Genomic DNA, 27,975 nt, shown 5'->3' on the forward strand with positions numbered 1-27,975 from the left:
ACCCTTGTTTACTGTACCATATCTGTTCACATGATAGGAATAGGCTTCCTCTAGTGCATGGGTACTCACAAACTTTCTGTCGGGGACAAAATTACAGTGTGGTTTGTGGCCGAGGGACGCACCCATAGGGGTTGGGTCAGTGGGGGCATGGTCAGTTGGGGTGAAGGGGCGGCTAGAGTAAAAAAATCAAACCTGTTTCAAAACATTAAACAATGAGACAATGCTGTATTTCAAAAGCAGATGTAACTACAAAGAGCACATTTTGATAATACATTTTTATTAGCAGACAATAGCAATCTTAAGAGCCATTGCATAGCTTCATATACACTTTGACCCCAATTCCATCACAGCCTCACTCTCTGTCAGTCAGTCTCCCTCTCTCTGTCAGTCAGTCTCTCTGTCTCTGTCAGTCAGTCTCTCTTTCAGTCAGTCTCTCTCTCTGTCAGTCTGTCTCTCTCTGTCAGTCAGTCTATCTCAGTCAGTTAGTCTCTCTCAGTCAGTCAGTCTCTCTCTCTCTCTCTCTCAGTCAGTCAGTCTCTCTCTGTCAGTCTCTTTCAGTCAGTCAGTCTCTCTCTCAGTCAGTCAGTCTCTCTCTCTCTCTCTCTCCCTATAAGTCTCTCTTTCTCCCAGTCAGTCTCTCTCTCTCTCTTCCTGTCAGTCTCTCTCTCTCTCTCTCTCTCTCTCTCTCTCTCTCTCTCTCTCTCTCTGTCAGTCTCCCTCTCGCTATTAGTCAACCACTCTTTCTCTCTCTTAGTCAGTCTCTCTCTCTCGTAGTCAGTCAGTCTTTCTCAGTCAGTCTCTCTGTCAGTCTCTCTGTGTCTCTCTCTCTTTCAGTCAGTCTTTCTCTCCCTCGGTCAGTCTGTCTATCCCTAAGTCAGTCAGTCTCTCTCCCTCAGTCAGTCTCTCTCGCTCTCTTTCAGTCAGTCAGTCTCTCTGTCAGTCAGTCTCTCTCTCTCTCTCTCTCTGTCAGTCAGTCTCTCAGTCAGCCAGTCAGTATGTCAGTATCTCTCCCAGTCAGCCTCTCTCCCAGTCAGTCTCTCTCCCAGTCAGTCTCTCTCTCAGTCAGTCTCTCTCTTGGGCAGTCTCTCTGTCAGTCAGTCAGTCTCTCTATCTCTCTGTCAGCCAGTTTCTCTCTGTCAGTCAGTCTCTCTCTCAGTCAGTCTCTCTGTCAGTCAGTCAGTCTCTCTATCTCTCTGTCAGCCAGTTTCTCTCTGTCAGTCAGGATCTCTCTCAGTAAGTCTCTCTGTCAGTCAGTCAGTCTCTCTATCTCTCTGTCAGCCAGTTTCTCTCTGTCAGTCAGGATCTCTCTCAGTAAGTCTCCCTCTCAGCCAGTCTGTCTCTAAGTCTCCCTCTCAGCCAGTCTCTCTCACTGTTAGTCTCTCTCTCTCAACCAGCCAGTCTCTTGGTTAGTCAGTCAGTCAGTCTCAGTCAGTCAGTCTCTCTCTCTACTCTCTCCAATCTCTCTCCACTCTCTCTCTCCAATCCCACACTCTCTCCCCACTTTCTCTCTCTCCACTCTCTCTCGCCCTCGCTCTCTCTCCACTTTCTCTCTCTCTCTAGGGGGCCATGGGTACATTACTTGCAAGGTCCGCGGGCCGCCAAGGAATGCCTGCTGGGCCGCTGCCGGCCCGCGGGCCGTACAGTGAGTACCAGGTCTCTAGCTGCTCTCCTTCCATGCTTGATGCAATCAATTAACAATTGAATTAGTAAAGTAAATTATTCTATAAGCTAGCCAATAGTGCAGTGGTTGAATGAAACATGAAGGCCGTCATCTACAAGACAGCTGTAATAGAACAACCCCCAAACAAATTAGTTTTCAATCTGAAGAGGGTCAGGGTGTTGCACTTCATTCTCTCTCCAAATGGCTAAAATGAGGTCAAACAATTTCTCAGGATTTCTCAGAACCAGGTCCATAATTCTGTAGCGCTACTTGAAAAGTTCTGGATCTCCTTCACTCTGAATCTGTTGAGAGAATATGCAAACATTCTTCTTCTTAAAACATCTTTAAGCTTATGACATACTAGGGTTCTAATGAATTGGTAATACATAATCTGGCTGCATAATCTTCACTGTTTTAATATGAACCCAATTGTTACATTGTTCTTTAAAGCACTCCGATATCATCGCAGGAGATTGCTTACATTTACAAAGTGTTTGTAGAAAATACAAAATATTTATTAAGAGAGTCTAGATTTCATTTTGAAGTAAGAAAATGAAGATTCCCAGCCTTCAAATCGCAACCTGGCATGATAAATCATGAGTGCCCAACCTATAATCTGAGGGTGTGATTGTTGGTAGGTATTCACAAATATACATATAGTGACTGTAAACAGAACTAATTTACTTACTTTATAGATATCCTGAAAATGTGCACTGATCCAGCCATTCTGGATTTATTTCTGACAGTCCAGCTATAGTTTATCTGTCAGATACTTCCCTCTTGTAATTATAAGGGCCATCTGACCGTTTTTTCCAATGAGCAACAACAGTAACCACCACTATGTCCTCACCACCAGTAACATTCCAATGGTGCTCCATCAAAGGAACCTTGAGATGTGACTTTCCAATTGTCTAGCAAAGACCTTCCAAACATTCAATGCCAATAACCGATCAATACAAGCATCAGTATATTGCCACCTGGGACAACCTATCAGTAGACCCTGAAATGTCTCATACCATAATCAAAATCAAAGAGTCTCTGAATCGCCCATTTAACAAAACAACATTTAAATGTAGCCTACGAGGCTAATAAAGATTTTTTAAAAAGATTTACTAAATAAATAAATTAATAAATAAATAAATGCTATCTAGGATGTCAAGGTCTTCTTCTTTATTACTCAAACCATAGAACTACCTCAGAGCTTTCAGAGCTCTGCTTTTAATGTTTCTTACAAAAATTCCCATACAAGTTGTACATCAACTTTCTCTCACTGATGCCCCTATATCTCCTGTAGCCTAATCAAAAAACACCAGCCTACTATATCTCTGCCTTTTAAAATCCATCCATGGAGGTTTATGATCACTACATTCAAAGCTGTATCTATAGAACCCATACAAGATCTCTACCTCTTCTTTCCCACAGAGAGATGTTTAAATAGTCCCCTGGAATAATATATACAAAGAACCATCACCCACACCTACGTATAAAAAGTATCCTCTGAGGTTCAGAGTCTTCTTATTCAATCCACGCAACCCAAAAAATACCTCTACCTTGTAAGACGTTTCTATATCTCCACTGCCAATAACCACACTCCTATACCACTGCCCTATCTCTACCTCCAACAACTCATCAGGTAAGCTCTATCCTAGATAAACCATTCAAGTACCTACCAAATATCGGGTTCCTTCAAAGTGGCATTTATACTCAGATCGCAACTGACTTTGTGCATTTACCTTAAAATGTCATCTAGTCCTATAACAAATTGCCATCATATCATATATCAGAATAACAGACTATCTTCTCCTGTGATGTTTTTAATGCAGATTCCACCCAATGATCCAAGGATTGCAAACAGAAGTGACTGCATTCCTTTATTCCGCTCGGCTCCAGCTTGCAACGAAGGATCACCTGTCCGTGAACAGATTAACATTTTGACATCATTTATTGATGGAAGCCAAGTGTATGGAAGTGACATGGCATTGGCAACCAGACTTAGGGATCAGACAAACCAGTTTGGTCTGTTGGCTATTAACCAGAGATTTACTGATAACGGACGAGAGCATCTTCCCTTTAACACCATGGGAGAAGACTTCTGCGTCCAAACCAACAGATCTTCGGGCATTCCATGTTTCTTGAGTGGTGAGTAGCATCGTTTCTGCCTATAGTGGAATTGTATACTCAATTTTACGTCCAAGATTTCTGAAAACTTTAAAGTTTATGTTTATGTACTTGAAAATATTCTACTGAATTTCAGAGAGCAACAAAGCACGATTGCCTGTTCTGACAATTGAACGTGTGTCGTTTTAATGTTATTGAGCACCAGAAATGCAAGGTCTCCTTACCAACTCTTATTCCCATTACTCAGAGGCATAAACTGTTCTGCCAGCTGCCATAGGCTTACCATATCTTGGGGCCTCCATGGGGTGATCAATGTACAATCAGTCCTGGATCTTCTTACTTATTTCATTCTTCGAGACTATTTGTCTTTATTTATTTCTTTGCTATTTTTAGATTGTCCAAAATTTCAACTGATGTTAGAGTGAGAGAAAAATAGAGAAGGTATAAATGTGAAATGAAGAAAATAAACAGGAGTGATGTGTGAGAATGCAAAAACAAAATGAGCTTTGGGAAACAGCCAACATTTAGGAAAACCTTTGACTGTGGTAACAAGAGCTAACAGTTTCATGGCTGGCAATTCAAGAAGGACTCACTTTCTTTGCAATGTATTATCTACTGATATGAGAACAAACGGATGAATGAATACACTTACATATCATAAAGTACAAAAGTAAAAATAAACTTTTTGAGTGTGGAGCCAACCATGTTGTTGCCAATAGTCAAATTTATTGTTGGCCAATTTGGTTTCCTGTTGTACTGTGGTTTCTTTATGAACTGCCCATGATAGACCTGTGGGCCCTGGAGAGGACTTTAACCTGCACTCTTCGGTGACTGTCGGCGACTGCGGAAATTTTATAATCTGTCTCTGTCTCTGAATCTGAAGAGTGGGAAAAGTTCAGGTTTTGCATTTAAATAGCTCTTGAAGTCGATCGAATACTGGTGGCAGCTTGGTTTAGTGACTCTTTTTGCCTGTGAACATACAAACATTTCTAGAGTTGGGATTTCCTCAGTGGGAAAAAGCTGCAGGCTGTAGTTGCAGTGGATTGGACATCGGCCAATGCTGGCTCGACGGCGGTACCACTGAATCGCTGCTGCGGAGGAGAACACATCAGTACTACAGCAAACTCACCCCAGCGGCGATGCACCCACTGTGGACCAGCTTGGCAGGTTGTTTCCAGTCCCACGCTGGTTCTCAGGGCAAAAAGATAGCAAAATGTTTCTTAATCCAAGGTTTCAGCAAACCTTAGAAGGAGTACTCTTTGACACCAGCCAAGTGTCCAGGACCACAAGGATAGCACTTGCTGATCAATACTCACTGTAGCAGAAGGGTCCAGGGTAAGGTAATTTGGAACTGGTGAGCTGGATATGCAGGAAAAGGCATCTAGAAGCTTGTGTATCCCTATAGCCCAAACAGGAGGTCAGCGTTGTGAACCTTGGAATCCGCTTCCTTGTTCTGGGTACATAAAATAGAGCAAGTTCAGCCTACAATGCTGCTCTATGGTCCCAGACGCAAGACCCAGTCCTCTTCTGTTCTTCCACAGGCTCAGAAGTGATCTGGGGAGGGTGCTGTGGATGAAATATTTATGACTGGCACCAACCTGTGGTTGGGGCAACTCATAGGCACTTTCTAAACAAAGGAGTAGTAGTTCCCAGAGGTGACCCTATCCAGTTTTGTCATAAGAACAAAGGTCCCTAAACAGAAATAGAAAAATGTACCACATAGGGAATATATATATAATGCCTAGGAGCTGTCCAATCAACTTTTAAAATGTAATTTTATTAATTCATGAAATAAAAAATAATCTGTACGGTTAGTTACCCCCAAAGGGCGCACTTCTACAGTTATAAAAAAACACACACACAGGCAAAAAAAGTGACTGACAAAAAATACACAACTCTGTAAAACAGATCACTTCTTCTCTGTGTAGTGAGCAGATACAGCGAAGCCAAGGCGGGCCTTGAATTCACGGTATATCCAGGGATGAATTTATTTATTGGGTATCGATCACACTGGTGTTTTCACATTCACAACAAATTACTTTCATGTAGATTTCCTGATATCAACCGTGTGGGAACTTCATTGGTGAAGGGGAGTACACTCTACTGGATATCCCTGCAAGTCTGTATTGGCCGATGTGACGCCTTAGCATGCTGCCAATGTATGATACATAAGATCTTTCCTACGGTTCTCATATTGATTTATTTTCTTGTCATATTGGTTTATATATCCAGGCAAACAATGTATTGTCCTGGGGCAGATCCCTAGATTTGAGTGGTATGAAACGTTGTCGACCTAATCACTCTAACCAGCCTGATTATGAAGAATGAATTAATGGGTGCAGCAGCATTGTGTTTTATGGAGTTCTGTCTTTAATTCTTTTGTCTGCATGTGTGTTTTTGATACCTTTGAAAGTTCACCCCATAAGGGTAACTACCGCTTCAGATTATTTTTTATTTTATGTATTATTAAGATGATGTTTTAAAAGTTGTTTGGATGGTTCCTGGGCTTTATTTATAACTTCCTTGCATTATATTTTTGTATTTCAGTTTATGATCCTTTGTTCACTATAGCATAATACTACTCTTGGTCCTTACACTTGGTCCTTACACGTACTTCGGTTTTCATTTGTCTGCAAAACAACCTACCTACGACCTACCTATTTTTGTAGCACTTCCTTTCTGGTCTACTACAAACAATCCCACAGTGCCCTTTCTCCCTAAATCAAACATGGCAGAACATTTCTTCCCCTGCTCAGAGCTACCTGTGCCCACCTAGAGGTGTGGCTATGGAAATGGGCAACCCTTCCCCTGTGGTTCTGAGGCAGCTCCCTCTCCTGTAGGGATTGGGACCAGCCTTACTAGAGGACCAATCCAGAGGGTCTGGCCTAGATGTGATCTACATCTATCTTAGATAGGGTAGGTCGACCTTTAAGTCCACCAAGTGCCTGGGCACATTTTCCAAGCTATCCTGTCAAGGAGAGGAGAACGCCTACCCTCACCCAAACCACCGGTCTTTGTATTGGGATCAATTCGCGGCTCACTGCCAGGGAGCCATCAGCAGCCAGGTGACAGTGGAATACTTACAGAGAGGTCTTAGATGCTTTAGTATAACTATTTTAAAAGAGTCTTTGGAATTGTTTTTTGCCGTTAGGAAACCAAAATCAGCATTAAAATGTGTAATAATGTATCCCAGTGCTTCTCTACGGAAGGAGCTAGCATTGCCACCATGAAAATAGCTTTTAGGCTGTTTCACCATAAGGACATGTGGGACAGTAAACCTTTATATGTCCTAATTTTAAATACCATGCATTATGTCTTTATGGGCACTAAGCCCTACCTCAGGGCTGACTTATTAGTATTTCAAATGAAGGTTTAGGTCCGTCCAAAGGGTATACGTTTATAGGTCGAATTGGCAGTTTTAAAACTGCTTTGCCAGAGCTAGGCCTGGGGTCGGGACTGCTGTAACACGGCCATGGGCAGCACAATAAGTGCTGCAGTACACCAGGGATATTTAACTTACAGGCTCTGGATACATTTTGGAGGGACCAAAAGGTAAGTCAAATATGCAAATTAGGGGTATGCCACTATCATCATGTTGAAAGAGGTAACACAGGCACTTTATTCCACTGGTTAGCCAGGGCAAAGTGCACAGAGTTCTGTAGCCAGCAAAAACAGCCAATGCAACAATCTGAGGGAATACCCAAAGGATGGGTATCCACATGCAGCCTTAGATGTGAAAATAATACTTTGCTCTGAATTATAGTTGTTAAATGACAGGACTGCTAATCTTGTGTGTAATGCTTTTCTTTACATCAAGGTGATCCCAGGACGAGTGAGCAGCCAGGCCTCACAGCCTTCCACACAATTTTCATGCGAGAACACAACCGTGTGGCCAGGGAGCTGCGGCGGATGAACCCTCGATGGACAGGAGAAACTCTCTATCAGGAAGCCAGAAAAGTTGTAGGAGGCATTCTCCAGGTATTCCAGAAAGTACATTTATATGACTAAATTTGAAACCGTTAAATGTGTGTTGTTAAGACCAAAAACAATCACCTATGCAGAAGTAGCACATATAATGTGCCTGAAAGTAGCATGAAAACCATGGCCTGACTATGCCTAATAGTAGTGTCTAGCAGTTTTATGCACCCACATTGCCAGTCCCCACCAGAGAAGGATTTTATGATACTTTGTAGAGTCCATTGTACTGACCACAATGTTAGCTGCACCAGCTTTAGTGTCAACCTCAGCAGATATATTTCACAGTACGATGTGACAAAATGTACTTCTGCAAAAGGTGTAAGGGAGAAGAATGGAAGCGTTTTATGTATTAACTGGTGCATTTGTAGTGTAGTATCCTGGATGAGTTATTCGTAATTGTGCAAAAGCAGGACTGACCAACACGGAAAGCTAAACCGTACTACATGGTACATCCACCTTTAAAGCCTGTTGAAGTGTAGTTTTCTTGTTGGACAGTCCTATTTGTGAGTGAGTCAAAGAACGAATTAAATCCTTTCCAAGCGGGCTGGAAGCCTCCTCGTACAAACACAAGTGCAACATTGGGAATGATCTAGTATTGAGTACATTGACCTGGGTAACAATGTTAGTGAAACAGTGCAGGGTAAACTCTACACACTGAAGCAGTCAGAGTACATTGTAACACAGAGTGATCTATTCCTGGTGAAACTATACTATAGTTTACAAGAGTGAGAGAGATCTACTACTGGTGATACAGTATTGACTGTCTAATTTTCAGAGTTATCTGTCTAACAGTGAGAGTGGGTCTGGCTTTAGATACCATCCTGGATTGAGTTGCAGTGAAAGTGATCTTGTGCTCGTGATACTGTATTAAGTAACACTGAGAGGCATTATATGGTGTTGATATTGTACTGTGGAACAGCTGCCGATGCTGCACCCTATATTAGTGAGAGGTCCTGTGCTAGTTACACTATACTATGTAAAAATGAGAGTGAACCTGTGCTGGTGATACTACACTGTGTAACAATGTTACTGAACCTATACTGGTGATACTACACTGTGTAACAATGAGAGTGAAACTGTGGTAGTGAGAATATAGTGTATAACAATGAGAGTGAAACTGTGATAGTGAGAATATAGTGTATATCAATGAGAGTGAACCTGTGCTGGTGATACTATTCCGTGTAACAATGTTACTGAACCTATGCTGGTGATACTACACTGTGTAACAATGAGAGTGAAACTGTGATAGTGAGAATATAGTGTATATCAATGCGTGTGAACCTGTGCTGGTGATGCAATACTGTGTAACAATGAGAGTGAACCTGTGCTGGTGATGCAATACTGTGTAACAATGAGAGTGACCCTGTGCTGGTGATACAATACTGTGTACCAATGAGAGTAAGCCTGTGCTGGTGATACTATTCTGTGCAATAGGGAGAGTGATTCTGTGCTGGTGACACTATGCTGTGTAACATTGTGAGTGCACAAAGCATGCCAGACCACGAGAACACAAAAGTTGATTCTCAATTAGCTTGTCCTCATTGGACAGCAGCGGCTGTCAATAACCTAGGCACTCTGACTCTGTACCAAAGGCCTAAAGGGTTCAGTTATAGCTACCCTAATGCATAAACTACCACAGCATCTTTCTATTTTTATGCAGAAAAAGATCACCAGACCCATCTAGTCTTTCCATGTGTATATTTCTGCAACACTGTAGGCACAATACAGTCTCAGATTAGGTAAAAGCCTTGCATCCCCTATTGGCTGTTTGTTTTTATAAATTTAAAATATCCTTGTAATGTTTTTTTTCTTCCAGAAAATAACCTATAAAGATTACATCCCCCTTTTGATGGGCAATGAAGCAGCTGCACGAATTATTGGTACCTACCGGGGATACAACGAGTCCGTGGACCCACGAGTAGCAAATGTGTTCACCCTCGCCTACCGCTTTGCTCATGCCTCCATCCAGCCCACGATTTACCGCCTGGAGGATGGGTACCGCCCGCTGACTGGGGCAGCTTCTGAAGTTCCACTCCACATGACTTTCTTCAACAGCTGGAGGATCGTGAGAGAAGGTAAGACAGTACCCCATCTTTCTTGCCAAAACAGCACGTGCAACTCCTCCATATGCACAGCATACTGCAAGGAGGTAAAGGACAGAGGGTTGCACAGAAAATCTACTTGAAGGCTACCCACCATATGTCCAAGGTAGAGAGATGAACAGACAGTGATGTGTTATTTTGCTGGGGCTACACCTATCAATTATAAGTCATTACCAACTTAGTAATGTTGACAAAAACGGTAGCGGAGGCACAGCACTGAAACTGAGGTTTCTAAACAAATACAGCCACAGGAATAAAATGTGTGATAAAGCATCTAGTAGGGTGGGAAGGAAACTCTTAGACTCATCTTACATGGACACTCCCTGTTACAATAGTCTTCAATGAGGGGTGGCCATCTCTGGATATGACCTTACAAACACAATGAGCCAAATGTACAGGACAGTGACAATGAAGGCTCTGTCCAATTGCCGTCAGGAGCTTAGCTGCTCACTTTAGAGCTCAGTTTACGGCACATCCACTTCCATCCCCACCACTGAGCCAGTCAAGCTAACTCCATCAAAAATGGTCATAGTTCATCACCCTTGACAGATCAGATGCACCACTAAGTGTTGCAGAGCCAGCATCATGAAGGATTGCTCTTTAAAAGGCTAGGGAACTATCATGAAAAGATAATTAAACTGTTGAAAACATTCATGGAAATTTACCTGAATGTTAGGGAGACAACGTGTCTGGGCACTGACTCCTTGCCTTACTTTTGTTGGGTACATTTCCAGAATCCATATCAAAATACCATCATCCTAGAAAGGTATTGATGCAAAGTCCACCAGTCATTTACTCCCAAATATGCCTCACCCTGATAGAATGTCAAAATATTGGGTATTATGGTATGAATATCAATTACTAACATATTGTAACATATCGTAAAGGTGAGCATATATATGGAAGAATAGATTTACTATTTGTTTTTAACTGAGTTTTTCATAGTTAAGGAAGACGTAAAAATCTAGTCACAGCTCAACAGGTGATCTGCAAAATAGAATGTTTAACAGACATTTTTTGCGTGCAACCAAGGGTTCAGTCAATACATCAGAGATGTTACGTAACTGTGTAACTCATGAGCGCACCCTATTATTTAGGATTCTCAATGTGTTGACTAACAACATTATCATTGCTAAGCGGGCCTAAGTCTTCATGCAAATTTTTCCATGTTTCTAGGTTTTCCCGCTCCAGGGGGTCTGTGCTTACTGCAATCATGCATATTTTTCTCACTAATGACTACTCACTAACATGCTTCTGCCACTCTTTAAATCTCAGTCCCCCAGCCTGTTTCTGAAGGATCACCATTCACATTTTAGTAAGAATGAATCCTAGAGTCATCAAGCAGAACTGCATGTGCATAATTCTTGGTTGTGGGTGTGGGTGTAGGCCCAGAATGCAGTGTTTAAGTTCTAATTTAACTAGTTAACCATTAGTCCTCTAAAGAGCTGGACTACCCCATTCCAAAGTATCTATATCAGTTTTCATTTCCAAATCATGTGGAGTAGGTCTTTGGATTGAAATAGGTTCTATGCAGGTACCTAATGTGGGTGAGCCTGAACCATGGGTTTCTGGATACTATATGAAAATAACCAAACACCCTAAACCACTGGTGGTCAGTGTGTAGTCCCTGTCCCATTTAACCCTTATCTGTAGATCCTGATTTGGTCAGTTAGGATATACCACCCTGTAATGTGTGAAAAGGGGACAACCATCCAGTCTCAGTGTCAGTAAGGGCTTTAGGGTGCTAGATTCTGGTGATTATCTGGAAATCACCTCCAATTTGGTGGGTGTGGTTTTTGACAATCGTGAGTATAAGTGGAAATGACCCAACTTCATCCCCTACAGTAGTCAAGCTCCTTCAAAAATGAATACCACTACACCGTTATACAAGTCCCCCTTCATGTCACACTCACCTTTGGTCCTTTACACTGCCCTTACCGCTGAGAATGGGCGGAAAATTTGTTCCGCTCGTGGAATTTGCGAATTTTGGGCAATTTCACGATCCGCGAATAGCGAGAAATTGCCCCAAAACTCCGCAATTCACGGATTTGGCGGATTTTATTTTCTTGTTCGCGCTTCAAAAATACAATCTTGCACGCGAGGCATTGACTTACCATGATTCTGCGTTCGCTGATGAGTTTTCCTCCCTGTTCGCGTGTGCGGCGAGGTTTTGGTAGCTGGCCGAGCGACGTCGCGATCGCAAACACGTCATTGTGACCCAAAACAGGAAATTGCAAAGGCGAACACGTCAATGCGACCTGAAACAGGAAATTGCAAACACGAACACGTCATTGGGACCCGAAACAGGATAAAGGCATCGCGAGCAGGCTAGTTAAATGAAAACAACATGTTCGCGACCGTTGCGACCGCATGTGCATGTTCTCACTCCCTAACTGGTAAAAAAATCTTGTGAACTCGCAAAAAATATTTTGCAAGCTCGCGGAATTTGTGAATCGCGATTACGAATTCGCAAATTCCGCCAATGCTTACTTACCACCGTGTAGAGCTTGCAGAACTTTAGAGACCTCCATAATGGGACTAGGTGAGAACGCAGTGTGTTCTAAATTGCTAATCAGGACAACCCATCCCAAATGTTTGAAAAGAGTCTGATCACTGAATCTCTTGCCAACAGGGGAGAAAAACTGATATTTAAGGGGTCTGTCTCTGAGATGTTTGTCTAATAACCTGCTTTGTCTTTCCTGTATTTCTGTTAGCGAATCGGGAAGTTGTTGTAAATGGGAAGCTAATCAATAACTGTCAATCACGTTTGTTTAGGCTCTGACTCTCATAAGGCAGGTTTAGGGTAGCCAGTTTGATTATCGGGCACTTTCACAGCCAGAGCATAGATGGAATAATACTATTCAGCTCTTGGAATATTTTCCTAGAGAACAGAGTAAAACTTCTTGAAATACACACGAGCAGGTGGATAGTACCACCATCTCCACCAAGGCCACCCTACTCAACAAAGACTGGGAATTTTGACCAGAATGCCACTAAGTTTCGAGTCTCTGGATTTACTCAGCCCTTGTTTGCTTCAATGCAGCATTCCTGGTCTTGCGAAAATGATGCCTAAGTATTTAAAAGAAGGGTTCTGCCACATGAGACCCAGTTAATGGTAAACTAAACTTCTTCTGTGTGCCATGTGGCCAGAGTACATAATTTAGTCTTGTGCCAACTGGTGTGCAAAACAGTTGTGTTGCTGAATATATAAAGTATATGGAGCATTCAGAGGACCTTCACTGCTTGATCTTTCAAGAAAATCAATATATTGCCAAAATATTGTGGATTATGTGTAGGGGGGTCTCTTACACAATCCTCCACTGCACCACCTTACTTCCCCAATATACGCTAACAGTTCCATTACAGGTTCCAAAAGAAAAGTAATAATATCTTTATTTGGATATAAAACAACATCCTTAAAAGAACATCAATGTTATTCCTCTTTGCATAATTTGGAACTCTCTTTAATGATCAGGATTAGGACTGGTCACTTTTTGATTTCTCTTTGAACAACCAGCTAAACACCCTCCCAGACCTTCCACCCCATGCACATTGTCATTTGGAATGTTAATCATTGCAGTTTAGATTGTCATCTTTCAGGTGTTCATGTATTTATAGCCTTTGCACTACTTCTTTCTCGAGGGTGGTCATCTTCCTCTTGGTCTCTTTTATATCTACCTACAGATATTCGCTGACCCCATACATGTTCCTATACATGGTGTCCGCAGTAGTGCTTTCATTGCATTCTACTCTATTACCCTGTTAGAGGCTGTTCCCTAATTGTAAAATATTCATCAAGTGTCTGTGGTGTGTCTTCATGAAAATGCACATCTTATATGGCCTCCACTCTTAACTTTCAGTTTGGCACTCTTGTGTTAACATTATACCAGGTGTACATGAGGCAATGTGGAAAATGGTCAAACAACAGTCTTTACAGGTAATAGGAGCCAGAACAGTGATCTGCAATCAAAGACGTCACAAAGATATAAATAATTCTACTGTATCAACTGTACGCATGAGAGAAAAGCATATCTTTTCTTGGGGGAAATGTTCCAACCACACATCTGCTAAGTCCTGTCTGCCTATCGCAGGGGTCTCCAACCTTTTCTGTAGTGAGAGCTACTTCTGATCATGGAAAATCATTGTGAGCTTCTGAAGGCTAAACAGCTCCTGCATTGATACCAGACACCACCAAGCCTAGCTTCATAGACTTTAAGCCTAATGTCTATAGAGTCAGATACTATGGTTTGAACAAGCTACTCTGACTAGGGATACTACGACAGGGTTGCCATGTGTGTCAGTGGGAGTGTGGTCTTTGGGGATGTATGAACATGTGCGTATGAGTGGAATATATTTATGTGTAGGGGTGACTGACAGTCTGTGTCGTATGTACTCACAGCACAGGGCATACCTCTTTGACATATTTGGCACTGTTACTAGTATCACACAAACATATTTTTTTTAAATGGGAGACATTTAAAGTGCCGAAATATATTCTTCAAAACATTTCATAATATGGAATAAAATCTGCATTTTAAATCTGTCTCATTAAAAACATGGCCGTACTTTTCAGTTACACTTATGGCACGGTATCTACTTGCCACTGGGAGCAAATGGCCCGCTTTTTGTAAGTGCAACAGTTTGAAATGGGGGAAAATTAAAATGAAGGGTTAACTTAATCATTAGGGGAGGGTTTCATTTGAATTTTATGCAATTTAAAAGCATTCAGAAACATCATTTTGTTCACAGCTGCTGAGATCACAAGGAATTTTAACAGTTAAATACCTCAGTGCTTAAGTTGTTCGCCTCGGTACCCCCGTACCAGCCATAAATCTGATGCCCACTGCTATCTAAAGCTGGAAGATAATAATGTCAAATAAACACAGCCTTCCCTTAACATTGTGCTTATCTAAAAATTAACTCAAGGTTGTGAGCTACTCTAAAGGTGTCTGGGAGCTAAGTTTAGCTCGCAATTGACTGGCTGGAGACACCTGGCCTATCATCTCTCTCAACTGACTAGACTTCCTAGTGGCAGCAGAATATGCTGCACTAATATTGTATCCGCCCATACCAAGGAAAGGAATCCTTGTCTGGGACGCAAGGGACATCATCATTGGCTAGGCCAAAAGGCAAAGGTTAAGTGGCACTCCGGGTTCTGTACTACTTGCGTTTCTCTGAACCAGTTCCATACAAAAAAGTAAGGTTCTCCCTTCTATTTCTTCACCAGTTTGCCATGCTCTACAGCACTGAGGTGTGTATCCTCCGCGAGTGCAATAAGGACACAGTCTCATTTTCTCTAATTGTTTAAGCCCATCCCGTTCCATATCATGCCTCTCACCCTCCCTGCCATCTAATGGGCGTGTTAAGATAATACAACCAATGCCTATTCATAGTGCCTCATAGTAATGCGTTGCTGTCGTATCTGTTCAACTCCCTCATGTTTTTACAGACTAGTACACCTCTGTGGGTAAAGCGAATATCATGTATAGTACCTCCCACCCACGGAACATTAATCTTTCAAATTACTTGAGACTCAGTCATTATCGTTTGCGAACAGATCCAGCTCTTTAAACCAACCCTATATACTTGCATCTTATTCCAATTCCAATTTAAAATCAACCCAAAACTAAAAAACTTCCTTAAGAGGAAAGGGGGGGAGGGGGCCTCAGAGTGCACTGGCGTGGTGCTCAGCACTGTCTTAAAAAACAGCCGAGGGGTACCTTCAGCTCTCTTTTCCCTCTGGCCACTGAAAACAGGAAATCAGTACCTTCCATGTGGCATGTTTATTTTTCAACTTGCAGTGTTCCATCAGCATTCACCACCACTCTACCAGTCGCAATATGAACATCTCCTATGGGTGAGTTGTCAGTCAAGACCATTCCCTTCGTCAGCAGCTTCACGAAGATGGTGAGGGATATCTTAGCTAACTATTAAATCCCAACTTGGGGTTGTGAAGAATTCAACTCCATCATCTTTAAGTACTTTCAGCTTGGTGGAAAAGAACATGGATGGAAACATCTTTTACATGCTTTGCGCAGACATCTTTTTACCTGCTTCAAAGAAGCTGTGATGTGGCAGTGGTTGGATGTAGTCAAGAAGAAACTGTTTTTTCATCTCTTTCCATTGTGCATGTTCGATGTGAAGAGCCACTGAATAGTGGCATCCCATACCAAAATTCCAGACGCGATCTTGTGGCCAGGTTTTTGGCATGCTGCCAGTGCCCTCTGAGCCCGTCGAATTCAAAACAGTTTAGATAATCCTCTCAGTTTCAAAGTTTCCAGCAACCATTTCCCATGAAAAAGTTTAGCAGTGGATCCGTCTACAAGTTCCATGAATCTGAGGAAGTGGAGGCTTTTGCCTCCGTGTCTACCTGCAGCATCTTCTACCCTTGCCTCCAGAAAGAGGTGGTCCCCTCTAATTTACTGTTGTAGCTCACATTTCTAGTAGTTTTCTGGGATGATTTTGTAAACTGATGGATTTTCTAAAACGTCCTTGCTCTTTCAATATAGCCACATAGTCACAGTCACGGTACAGATGTAATAATCCTTATTGATAATTTTGTTTTGCAGGTGGCATTGACCCTCTCCTCCGTGGCCTCATGGCAAATCGTGCAAAACTCAACAGGCAGAATCAGATGGTGGTGGATGAACTGCGAGACCGTCTCTTCAAACTATTCAAGAGGATTGGACTTGATCTAGCGGCTATCAACATGCAACGAGGCCGAGATCACGCCATCCCAGGTATGACCCTTTTAGGTTGGGATAAATGAGCATAGTGGGTAAACCCTGGTATCCCAGGTAAGGAACCAGATGGAAGAGAATAAAGCTTCACAGACAAGTGACTAGGAGAAAAAGAGAACATGAATTCTAGGTAAAAAAGACAAAGGGGAGAGAGAACAAGGCTTCACAGGTAAGAAACCTGGGAAGGAGGGAAAGAGAGATGCCTTAACTCAAGCCATCAGCTATTAAACCATAACAAAGAGAGCTGAGCCTTCCAGGTAAGTAGCCTAGGGGGCAACAACAAAGTTTTCAGATAAGAAACTCTGGTACAGCTCTGTTTTCCAGAGTAAGAAAACATAATTGTAGATGTGCATTAAATAGACTTGTTCAGTTGAAAGCAAAGGCTTTTACCTAAAAATGTTCTTGTGGCGACTGGTGACATTTCGGGTAGGTTGTGCTGCAAAACTGCTACTTATAGTGGCCTCTCACTGTGTCAAGCAAGCAAAGTAGACCATTGTCAGTGCAGTTTTTTTCTTAGTAGGTTTAAATAACAATCTGCGTGAACAGTACATTTTTGCAGCACCATTTTTGAAAATAAAACTGTGCCTGGTAGAACATTGCTATATGCCCAGCAGTAATACTGGCTACCCAGCTCACCATTATTTATGCCAGAAGTAAAACCGTGCTTTTCAGAAAGTGTGTTGCTGCTCATCACAATGTGAGCATCAAAACATAAAATATAACAGAATCTACCAGGATATTTATATTGATACATACTTGAGTATTGCCCTAATGTCGGAGGTTTAAGCCAATAACTTTAGGGTTCTACTCTAATATTCTCAGGCACTTTTTTCAAATGATGCTTGTTATGTCAGCCTACCCGAGGTACTGGTAAAAAATCCCAGTGTGATGCACAAATATACCAGAAGGTTGGGCAAGTACTGCAAGTGACTACTCAAGCTTGTCAGTTTTCTGCTAAATGTGCCAGCCTGCCATGGGTGAGGCATGGAGGCTCAGTTCTGCAATAGTGTTTCTTAAACATGTCCTGGCTGTTCAATGTGCCATATAGTGTTTATGGTACATATGTTTTCTTTCTTCCCTTTACATTTAACTCTCACTGCAGTAGGCACAACCCACCACTTAACCGTACAATCAAAGCATAAACGTCCTGTGCAATTACACATATGTTTGAAATAAAACCCACAAACAGTTATTAACAAATTGGAACTGCCCAGGTACCAGATTTCAACCTCCTCTCATGCTAGTTCTATATGGCTTGTAAATTTTGGAAAGGAACTACTACCTTTACTGATTTCAAAAAAGGAAACGAGTGGGAACATTTACAGATGTCATAAGTCAAACTGTTTTTCCACCATAAAGTCTTTTCATATCAGAAAAAAACAGCCCAAAAAGGGGTTAAAGTCATTAAGTTTAAAAAGCAGGCTGAGGTCCCTGGCCTTTAGTGATCTCATGGAAGATGGTTTTAAGAAGTTTAGTGTAATATCTAGTGTTGCTGGTAAACCGCAGGAGACAGGGGTGGGTGAAGAAAGAGGCTTTATTAAATGAACATCATAGCAAACACCTCAGCCACAGCTGTCAATATCAATGTTCTCCAAAGACTAATGCAGGAGCCTCAAATAGATTCCTGGCTACAACAACATTCTAACCGCAAGGTTGTGGGAAAATAACATTCTGTTGTGGGGAGGAATGGAAAGATGCAAACCAGCGTGAGTCTCCTCCCCTTATTCGGAGGATACCATAAATCCCCCTTCTACACAAACATTAAGTTCACACGAAAAGAAAAAGACCCAGGAACTCTGGGGTGAGAACGAGGACAAAGAGAACCAAGTATGGTAGGAGAGAGACCAATAGAACATGAAAACATGTGAAACTATAATGAGCATATGGTACAACAATTAATCTTTGAGGAAACTTGGACGGCATGTCTTTCTTGCACTTGACCTGGGGTGAACTTTGGTTTTCTCAGTGTCAGCTGCAGTGGGTGCACTTGCTACAACAGGGATCTCACTCTCGCCTTCTCCCAGTACGGCAAGGTTTGTGAGGGGATAGTGTACTTCACTACCCTCCCTAGGTTCCAAATTCTCCCGTCTTGAGTCTTAACTGCATTCCTGAATAACTTTATAATTCTCATAGGTCCTGTAAATTTGGACCACTTTGCTCTACCCATGTGAGCTTTGACGAAATCACCCAACTTGAGACCTATGCCTTTGACTGCATGTGTTCTGTCATACCTTGCTTTTTTATCAGTCATGGCTCTGTTACCTGTCACTCAAAGAAATATTCTTAGAGAGATCTTACCGCCCTTTGTGTCACTTCATCCACCCTAGTACCAACCTAGAGTTGGGCTTCCTAGCTTTCATTAGTTCAAAAGGTGTCAGGTTTGTAGTTTGATGTGGCGTTAGCCTATATGCCTCCTAACGCTTCATCACCTCTTCCCTTGAGCACATCCCATTGACTCTTGCTAACTGGATGCTCCTCTTGATGGGTTTGTTCAGTCTTTCCACGATCCCACTAGTCTCTGGGGGATACAGAGCACAGAACTTGTGTTTCATTCGTTTGCACTCTAAAAACTCCTTCCTTTTATGGGAACAGAATTGAACCCTGTTGTCCATCTGTATGGTACTGGGTAACCCCTCCCTAAGGAACACTTCCAGCAGGAACTCAATGACTGATTTTGTGGTGAACTCTGAGACAAACTTCAACTCAGGCCACTGGGTACAAGTCTACCTGCACAAATATATACAGTGACCTGTTCTCTCCTGTTAATGGGCCAATTATGTCTAGGGCTACAACCACCCACGGGCCCTCTGGTGGTGATCTATAGTGCAAGGGCGGCGTATGCAACTTTAGTATCTTATCACTAGAGGATCACGGTACACACTCCCGCATCTTCCTCTCTATGTCCAAATCCATGTTTGGACACAAAAAGTCTAAACATAGCCTCTGTTTAGTCTTGGTGATACCAAGATGTCCCTCGTGGGCCAAGTTAATCAGAAGGTCCCTTAAGGTTTCGGGCAAAAATAGCTTCATGCCACGGAAAAGGCACTGATCCACTATGGACAGTTAATCTCTAACCATCCAGAATGGTTTGAGTGACTCTATTGTTTGTCCTGGACTGAGCATTCACACTGTGTCCTTTCACATACCCTCTGCAAGAGTGGGTCAGTCTTCAAACCTTCCTTTCACTTTGCTTATTCTACCACACTTTCTCATTTTGTAGGCCCAAAATGTCATCCTCTTGCTTGCTAGCATCATTTTTCTCCTCCCATTGGTACCCTACAATGTGTGAGAGACAATCTGCAGCATGGTACGTCTCCACCTCGAATATATATTCGTGTAGATTCACCACCTACCTCCTGATCCTACTCAAGATAGAGTCTAGTCCTTTTTTTATCAAAACTTCAACGAGATGTTTATGGTTGGTCTTCAAGTTGAACTTGGTTCCCTATACAAAATTTCTAAATGTGTAAATGACCAAATGTGCAGTTAAAGCGTCCTTCTCAATCACAGAATAGTTTATCTCTGCCTGATGCAGCGATCAAGACGCAAATACTTTTGTCTCCTCCCCCTTTTCACCCTCTTGAGTCATGACAGCTCCTTGGCCTTTGAAGCTAGCATATGCTGTTATAACCGTTCTCCTGCCTGTTAAGAATGTCTTCAGGTTGGGAGCATCTACCAACGCTGCTTTGGAATCCTCAAACTCTTTCTGACACTCCTAACTCCAATCAAACATTACCCCTTTCTTCAAAAGATTGCGAATCTGGTATGTACGCCCAGCAAAATTCTGAACAAACGTATTATAAAACTCAACTATACCCACAAAGGATTTGACTTCCTCTTTGTTTTTAGATGGTGTAAGGTTTAGTTTGGTGTCTTGCAGCTCTGTTTTAGGTAGTATGCCCTCTGCTGTCACTTTGTCCCAGAAACTCTATTTCAAAGCAACCTATTCTGCCCTTTTCCTTTTTTACCATATGTTCCTGCTCCTGGAACCTCATCAGAACTTGTTTGAGCTTTTGGTCATGTTGTACTCCATTCTCCCCAAATATCAGTACATCATCCTGGTAGCATAGCACCCCAGGGATCCCTTGGAGTAGATTGGACCTAATTCAATAGAAAACTGCAGCCGCTGACACAAGTCCAAACGGCATACGTTTGAACTTAAAGCCCCCATGGGCATGATAAACGCCCACAGTTCTCGTTACTTAGGGTGAAGTTTGACTTGGTAGTATGCAGGAGTCAAGTCAAGAGTTTAGTATACCTTGGCTCCAGCTACCCTACTCATCATTTGAGTGATGTTCGGCAGCGGATATTTATCTACTATAACCTCTCTGTTCAGTGCTCTGAGGTCTATGCACAATCATACTGTCCGTCACTTTTCTTGGCCACTACTATATGTACCAGCCATTCTGTGGCCTCCACAGGCTCAATCACTTTCAAACTGCCGTTTCTCCAACTCCTCGCTTATCGCCTGCTACATGGATATGGGCAAGTTCCTCACCTTGGCTGAGACCGGCAGAGAGTTTTCTTTAAGTTTTATTCAATGAACATAATGTTTATGACACCTCAACTGTTCTGAAAAAACTTCAGGGAATTCTTCTTCAATCTTCACTTTGAATTTGCCCTCTGAACCAGAATTTGAGGGTCTTTATTGGGGTTGAGATTGATCCCAAGATCCTTTTGTGCTTGCTACCCTAGAATTATTATCCCCTGTAGGATACATATATCTTAGTAACAGCATATCTGTCTTTGTATGCCACAGTTCCCCAAATGAAACCGCTCATGTTTATAGGTTGTCCCCCATAGCCTCCCGGATTTACATCTATTCTTTGCAGTTTTGTCTTACTCTTAAACATTTTGTCATACACATCTGCTGAGATTATTGTTAACTTGGAGCATGAAACAAACATTGCTTCAATCTTTTTTCATCAATACTTTTGAAGTCCCTGGGGTTACCCACACCTCTTCCTTCTATTTGCAAATCAATCTCATCACACACTTGTGTATTTTCCTGTCTAGCATCCTTCTGTAATTCATGTAACTCTTGGAACTGATCTTAAAATGAACTTTCCTCCCACACTTGTTGCAAGTCACTTTTAATGCTGGGCACTCTTTGCTGTTAGTCAAATGTCCCACCTTCCCACACCTATAACAGTTTCCTCTACAACTCCAATTATTCTGACTCTCCTTTGGCTCTTTTTTGGCTCCTTTAACAACCAGACATTGCTCAGATCATCTACAATCTCATTCACTTTTGTTTTCCCTACACAGTCATGTTTTATCTTGCTCACACACGGCATCATGTGTTCCACCTGTTTGTCTACAATTACCGCAGTTAGCATCAAGATATCTAACAAACAGCCTGACATATGCAAAGGAAAGAGCCACAATATCAATGAAGAAACTTTGATATTCTGATACATGGGCAAGAAGAATCAACAATTGAAGTGAAAGTATTAGGAAAATGTACCCGGATGGGTAATTGGTCAGTAAGCCATTTTGTGCTATGGGCTTCAAAATGGGCATATTACAACACAGGAGATCTTAGATTCCACATCTGAGCTCCTTTATTATGGAATCCTGTCCCATAAGCCACTTTAGGCTTGTAACCATATGCACCTTTCATCCTGGGATGTGTGGTGTTGCTTTTAAAACTGTAAAGTATGAAATTAAAAATAGCAGAATTTGTGTTTGCTAAGAAGCCAAATCAGACTAAAGGTGTCATACATGACATGAGTACAATACACTGCTGTGCCCTTAGATATCTTTAAGTGACGCCAATGCCATGGTACATTGACCCTCACTTATGATTTTGGAAGTTGCTTTCAACCTTACACCTTCTCACCACCAAATGCAAATTTAACTGATTGCTCATTCTGGGTATAAATTTGAAAATTACTTTAATCTCATCACTGTTCTGTCTAACTCTCTCAATAGATTATGGTGCATGGCGGCGTTTTTGTGGACTCTCTGAGCCACAAAATCTGGCAGAACTCCGAAGAGTCCTGAATAATGGTGACCTGGCCAGAAATTTGATGGCTCTCTATGGGACTCCCAGAAATATTGATATCTGGCTTGGAGGAGTGGCAGAACCTTTTGTTCCTGGTGGAAAAATTGGACCTCTTCTAGCCTGCATTATTGGAAACCAGTTCCGAGTGGCCCGGGATGGTGATAGGTAAGTGCATCATTTTTTTGAATATTTTTTATATTTGTGTAAGGAGATATGATATTGAACTGTAAACAAACAACCCCTATGTCTTTCTCAGAAAGTAGTAGCTCTTGATTTGTGGTGAGAGACCCCTGAGGACAGTTCAGAAATGGCTAGGTGTCTTTATGGAGAGATTGTGTACCTATATATGAAGAAGACACTATGTCTGTGGGAATATAGCCTAGATCTGTGTCTGTTGGAATACACCCCTTAAGTTTGCATCTGTATAGAGAATTCCCTATCAGTCGTATGTCTGTTGGGATAGACCTCTTTAGATATATATAAATAAAAGAACTACTTTCACTCAAACCAACTTGGATTATTGTGTTGTGTCTTAAAAAAGAAATTATCCTTCTGTTCAAAAAAAGACCGCCTTGGAAGAGAGGAACACATGCTTACACCTTCCCGTCTACTTGTTCAATACAAGGTTGGAAAGGTTCAGAGCCTGAAGCAAAAGTTTGTCTAGCATTTTAGGAATCAATATCCAGTACCAGGACCTCTGGACGATTTGTTTCCCTTAGAAATTCAATGTGTACAAAGAGTCCCCTTCTGGCCTATGTCTGTTGGGTTAGATCTCTTTATGTAAATATGTATAAAGAGAATTCCCTTCAAGTTTATAACTGTTAGTACAGACCTCCTTAAATTTGTCTGTGTACCTTACAGACCTGTGGGTGACCAATGATTGGTAATGACAAAGGAGAAGTAACAATGTTTACAAAATTACATAGCAGTTAAACATTGTTCATATCAGATTCTGAATGACAATTATTGTATTCCTAATCTCTGTTAATGTAATATGTAAAAGTTCGGAAGCCTAATCAGTGGGGGCATATTTTGAGTGCAGCAAACACTCTGGACAAGTATTGAAGGCACATGGTGAGGCAGCACAGGTGTGGTATCCTCTATGGCCTAATCGAAAAAATCAGTCACTTCTTGTTGAGATTACCAGATGCCTCCATCAGAGAGACAATTTTCCAACCCTAGACTTTCCTTTATCAATCTATTGCATTCTAAAAGGGGCACTAACCCAATTGGACTATATATCTAAAAATAGTGATTTGGAAAAGAAAACCCACATCTCAAACATGGGCTCCATGATGCAGGAGACTCATCTTTTATGCTTCTCTGCAGTCCACAATTGAAATGGGTTCATGAAGCAAGACTCTGCTGAGAACCTTACCCTTTTTATCTGACATTTCCCAGCTGTACAATAATGCTAGGTGGTGATAGCAGGCGCAGACCACTCACTCTGCAAAAGGGATTTACTCAAGTGCAATATTACACACTTATGGGTAATACTGTGCATGAGTCAGGGCGTTAATGTTGCAAGGTCATTTTGTGAATTGCTTGCAGCAATAAATCTGGCTATGTGCATGTGCAAGTCACACTTACATGTGCAAGTTGTTTTTTGGATCGAGCGTTGTCTATCTGGATGTGCATTTCATCATGCAGTGCAAATTTTAGGTTTGGGGTTTAATTCGTGTATACCTCAGGGGCTAGAAGGAATGTGATATTGGCAGTTGTAGCCAATAATGCTGGGGTGAAATGTCTCTGAAATTTGCGTTGTATGGCTAGCAGCCCTTCACCATGTGTGCTTCTTTCTTTCCAACACAGGTTTTATTATGAGAATCCTGGTGTTTTCAGCAGTGCCCAACGACGCTCTCTGGAAAGGGCCACACTGGCGCGAGTCATTTGTGACAACACAGCAATCACTGAAGTGCCGAGAAACGTCTTCATGGCAAACAGTTACCCGCAAGATTTTGTGCGTTGCAACCAGATTCCTCCCCTCGATTTAAGTCCCTGGAGGAGCCGAGGCTCTGAGCCTGGTAAGTTCAGGACGATACATAATCTTTGGGTTTTCCTTTCCAGGGGTGTGCAAGTACTGTCCCTGAAATAGTGGATTCTTGCAGATTCTCTGACTGGTGCTGCCTGCTACTGGCAACAGAATCCTAGATTGTCCCATTTTGGTGGTGATAGTTTTCTAACTAAGTGAAAGATATGCCTAGTATTACTAGAGTGTCCCTGGGTGCACAAGAGTTAGGGCCACACACCCCTTCCAATGCTGTTGAGAAGGTTCACTGTAATTCCTCAAAGTCAGACAAATGCTTGAAAACTCCATTACCCCTTTGCCTGTCCTCCTTGTCCCAGTTCAAACTACTAGTGGAGGGGCCCCATACCAGAGTTTCCACACACTCTGTAAAAACATACTATGCATAACAGTCCTTCATCTAATTTACATTGCTATGATGTATAAATACCCTCCTCTTTCCAAGATTTCCAGTTCCATTTTAGACGCTTTTTCTGTTTTAATTTATATGCTTCCATTTCGTCTCGCTCTGCTGACAAATATTCAGTGCAGTGGTCCTAGGTACCATTCCCGCTCACAGGCTGGGCTTGGGCATGGACCTAGTTCTGGTCTCAGAATGTGTTGCATGGAAGCCACTGGGGTCAGCATTCGCATCGCTTAGTGGTGTAGGGAAAGAGTAGCACAAGGTGCCTTTGTTCCATTTCCTCATTTCGCGATATGAGAGTTGGTAACTAGCAACCCATATATACAGAACTATTCTGCTAGTCCGATTGTTCTTCTGTTTGCAGCTACGTAGGTCAGAAAGGTAAGTTTCTATACATTGTCTGCACCTAATTCCACATATACGTACCTTGGTGATATATATCTTCACAGTACGTAGATGTGGAGTTTAGATTAGTAAATACTTACATCTCTTTATGAACTAACCTTTTGCTTTTTTGTCCCTGGATATTGTTTTAAAAATATTATGTCCCATCCATTTCGGCATTCAATATTCACATCCCCAGTCGTATTTTCCAGTACCAATAAGTAATCTAGACATTATTGTTTTCTACCACTCACATTTCTGTTCACACCCAATCCCTACCCCTCATCTGGATTCAGTTTCACACACGCTATCTTCCTCGTACATACCCACTTTTTAAAATTCATGCATATAGAGCGTCCTACTTGTGCTTGCCTTCTTTCCCACACCAGACTTCTATCCTACTCATATACAGAGTATGTAAATCATGCTTACCTTACACTCACTCACACCCACCTCATTTCCTAACCCTACCTACCTCCCTCTATTCATTTAGCACTGGTTGAATTTTCCCTCATTTTATTTTGCTCCAGTAACACATGTTTCTCTTCCACAGAGGATGAAGATACCACTCTGTAGGAGCCAGCGATATCCAGACCGAAGCTCACAAGACATTGAGCTTTCATTCCGAGCAAGGCAATCTTACCTTTGATCCTACATGGTCCTTTAATTGGGGCTGCTCTATCACCGTTGGTTGACATTTTTTTAATTACTTCTGGGGAAACTTCAATCTTGTAATCTTCCTACCAGTGATCCTCCACTTAACGCCAGTGTCTGGGAAGATATTTTTCTTGAGCAGCACAGTCACTTTAATGTATCGTGAGGCCTTCGACAAGATCCCACAAATGTATGGAATGATTTTTAATACTGCAGTTCCACCCTCAGTCCTAGCATATAGGGCGTTATCATATGATCTTGCACTCCATTGTAGTGGATAGAGAAACCTTTTACCTGAGATTCTACACCTAACCTAGTACATGGAGAGACATTCTTCCCCAAATCCAACACCTTGTTCTAGTGCTTGGAGGGACTTTCATCCTGAGATCCTACACCTAATACTAGTGTTTGTAAAGCCCTCCATTCTGAGATCCTAAACCCAATCCTGGAGGGTGGCAAGCCCTTTTTTCTGAGACTGTACACTTAATGGTACTGCATGGTGAATCCTTCATCCTCAAATCCTACACCTTATCCTAGTTTTGAATAAATCTTCACCCTGAGATCCTACACCAAATCCTAGACAGTGGAGAGACCTTCATCGTGAAATCCTGCACACAATCGTAGTGTTTGAGTGATATTCATCATTAAAACCTGCACCCCATCAAAGTGTCTGTATGGACTTTCATCCTGTGGGCCTGTATGGAGTCATGGATACTAGAACCTGCCATTCTACACTCACCATACTCTAGTTAGAAATGTCAAGCCTAAGATTTTATGCTCAGCCCTAGTCACTGGAAAGACCTTAATAATGAGATACACCACTAGACTGCAGTATTCAATTGAAATACCTTTGCAATGAGAGCCTATGCTAAGTCCTTTTCTATGTCAAGACTGCCGTGTATCAATCCTAGGCATCAATCTGTTAATGAGTGTCATAATCCATTTAGCAGCAAGATTCCTCTTCTCAGCTCCACCTGAGAACCTCTGCATCACTTGTGTGAGTGGTGGATCACAGTGTTTAGTTAATTGTAGAATCTAAAAGGATATGAATAATGAAGTTTATCTGATTTGGTTTCTAATTCTAGGACAAAAGGGCACATAGAAGACCCTCAGGTATGCTATAGAAAAAAAAGTCTCTTTAGATGGATTTTCACATATCATGAAGTCAGAAGATCCTGCAAGCCTGTCTCTACTACTGTGTTCATGAAAGTCATATGTTTTCCTGAAGTATATATTGTTCCCCTTCCTTTCAATTGTCTATTATGAATTATTTGCACAAGATAAAGCTGGAAGCATACTTTCCTGTAATTCTAGTTTGTATGCTCATCCAATTGTTTTGCAACGTATTCAGGGTCAGCTATCGAAATGCTGTCATTATTCCAAGACTCTCAATTTAACATGTTATTTTTGTTATTAATAAATATGTTTATTGAGTCCTATTCTTTTCTATGTCTGTTTTTAACACCTTCTTCTCCGCGTCATTGAGGAAACATTTTCTATGGGACTTGGGAACATGTAAGGATCAGTGCTTGTTTGATGGCGTGCTTGTCAATAGATTGGCAGGGGAAGATTTCTTTGCTTATTGGCTGTTGGCCTTCAAAGAGTGTACTGAAGCATGGGAGTTTCAGGGGAATGCTTACTAGTTGCTCTTTAGCTGTGTTCCTTTGGAAAGAGCACATTATTGCCTGTCGAACGCTTGGGTTAATTTGCCAGGCCAGGCAATGAACCTGCACCTGTGCCTGAAGCAGCCAGAATATAGGTTCTCTTGAGTAGGCTCTTCACTAAGGCTGAATGTGCTACTCCTTTGCCCTGCAGACACCACTTCTGTGATGCCATTCACAAGAGAGCAACACAGCATGCACCCATGTTACAAGTATATCACCTTCTGACGCCCTCTCCTTTC

General features: G+C 41.9%; 1 protein-coding gene across 1 annotated transcript in view; it reads left to right on the plus strand.

Annotated features, from left to right (window-relative positions):
- LOC147729746 (eosinophil peroxidase-like) overlaps positions 1 to 27,464 on the plus strand; it is a 45,367-nt gene extending 17,903 nt beyond the window's left edge. The window contains exons 7-13 of the mRNA XM_086954632.1: positions 3,484 to 3,799; positions 7,596 to 7,756; positions 9,573 to 9,831; positions 16,428 to 16,598; positions 22,533 to 22,770; positions 24,418 to 24,629; positions 25,972 to 27,464. Coding sequence (XP_086810758.1) covers positions 3,484 to 3,799; positions 7,596 to 7,756; positions 9,573 to 9,831; positions 16,428 to 16,598; positions 22,533 to 22,770; positions 24,418 to 24,629; positions 25,972 to 25,994 — 1,380 coding nt within the window. The 3' untranslated portion in view covers positions 25,995 to 27,464. The remainder of the gene's footprint in view (positions 1 to 3,483; positions 3,800 to 7,595; positions 7,757 to 9,572; positions 9,832 to 16,427; positions 16,599 to 22,532; positions 22,771 to 24,417; positions 24,630 to 25,971) is intronic.
- The last annotated feature ends 511 nt before the right edge of the window (positions 27,465 to 27,975 follow it).

The sequence above is a fragment of the Lissotriton vulgaris genome, chromosome 2_1 (assembly GCF_964263255.1).
Source record: "Lissotriton vulgaris chromosome 2_1, aLisVul1.2, whole genome shotgun sequence".
Lineage (NCBI taxonomy): Eukaryota > Metazoa > Chordata > Amphibia > Caudata > Salamandridae > Lissotriton > Lissotriton vulgaris.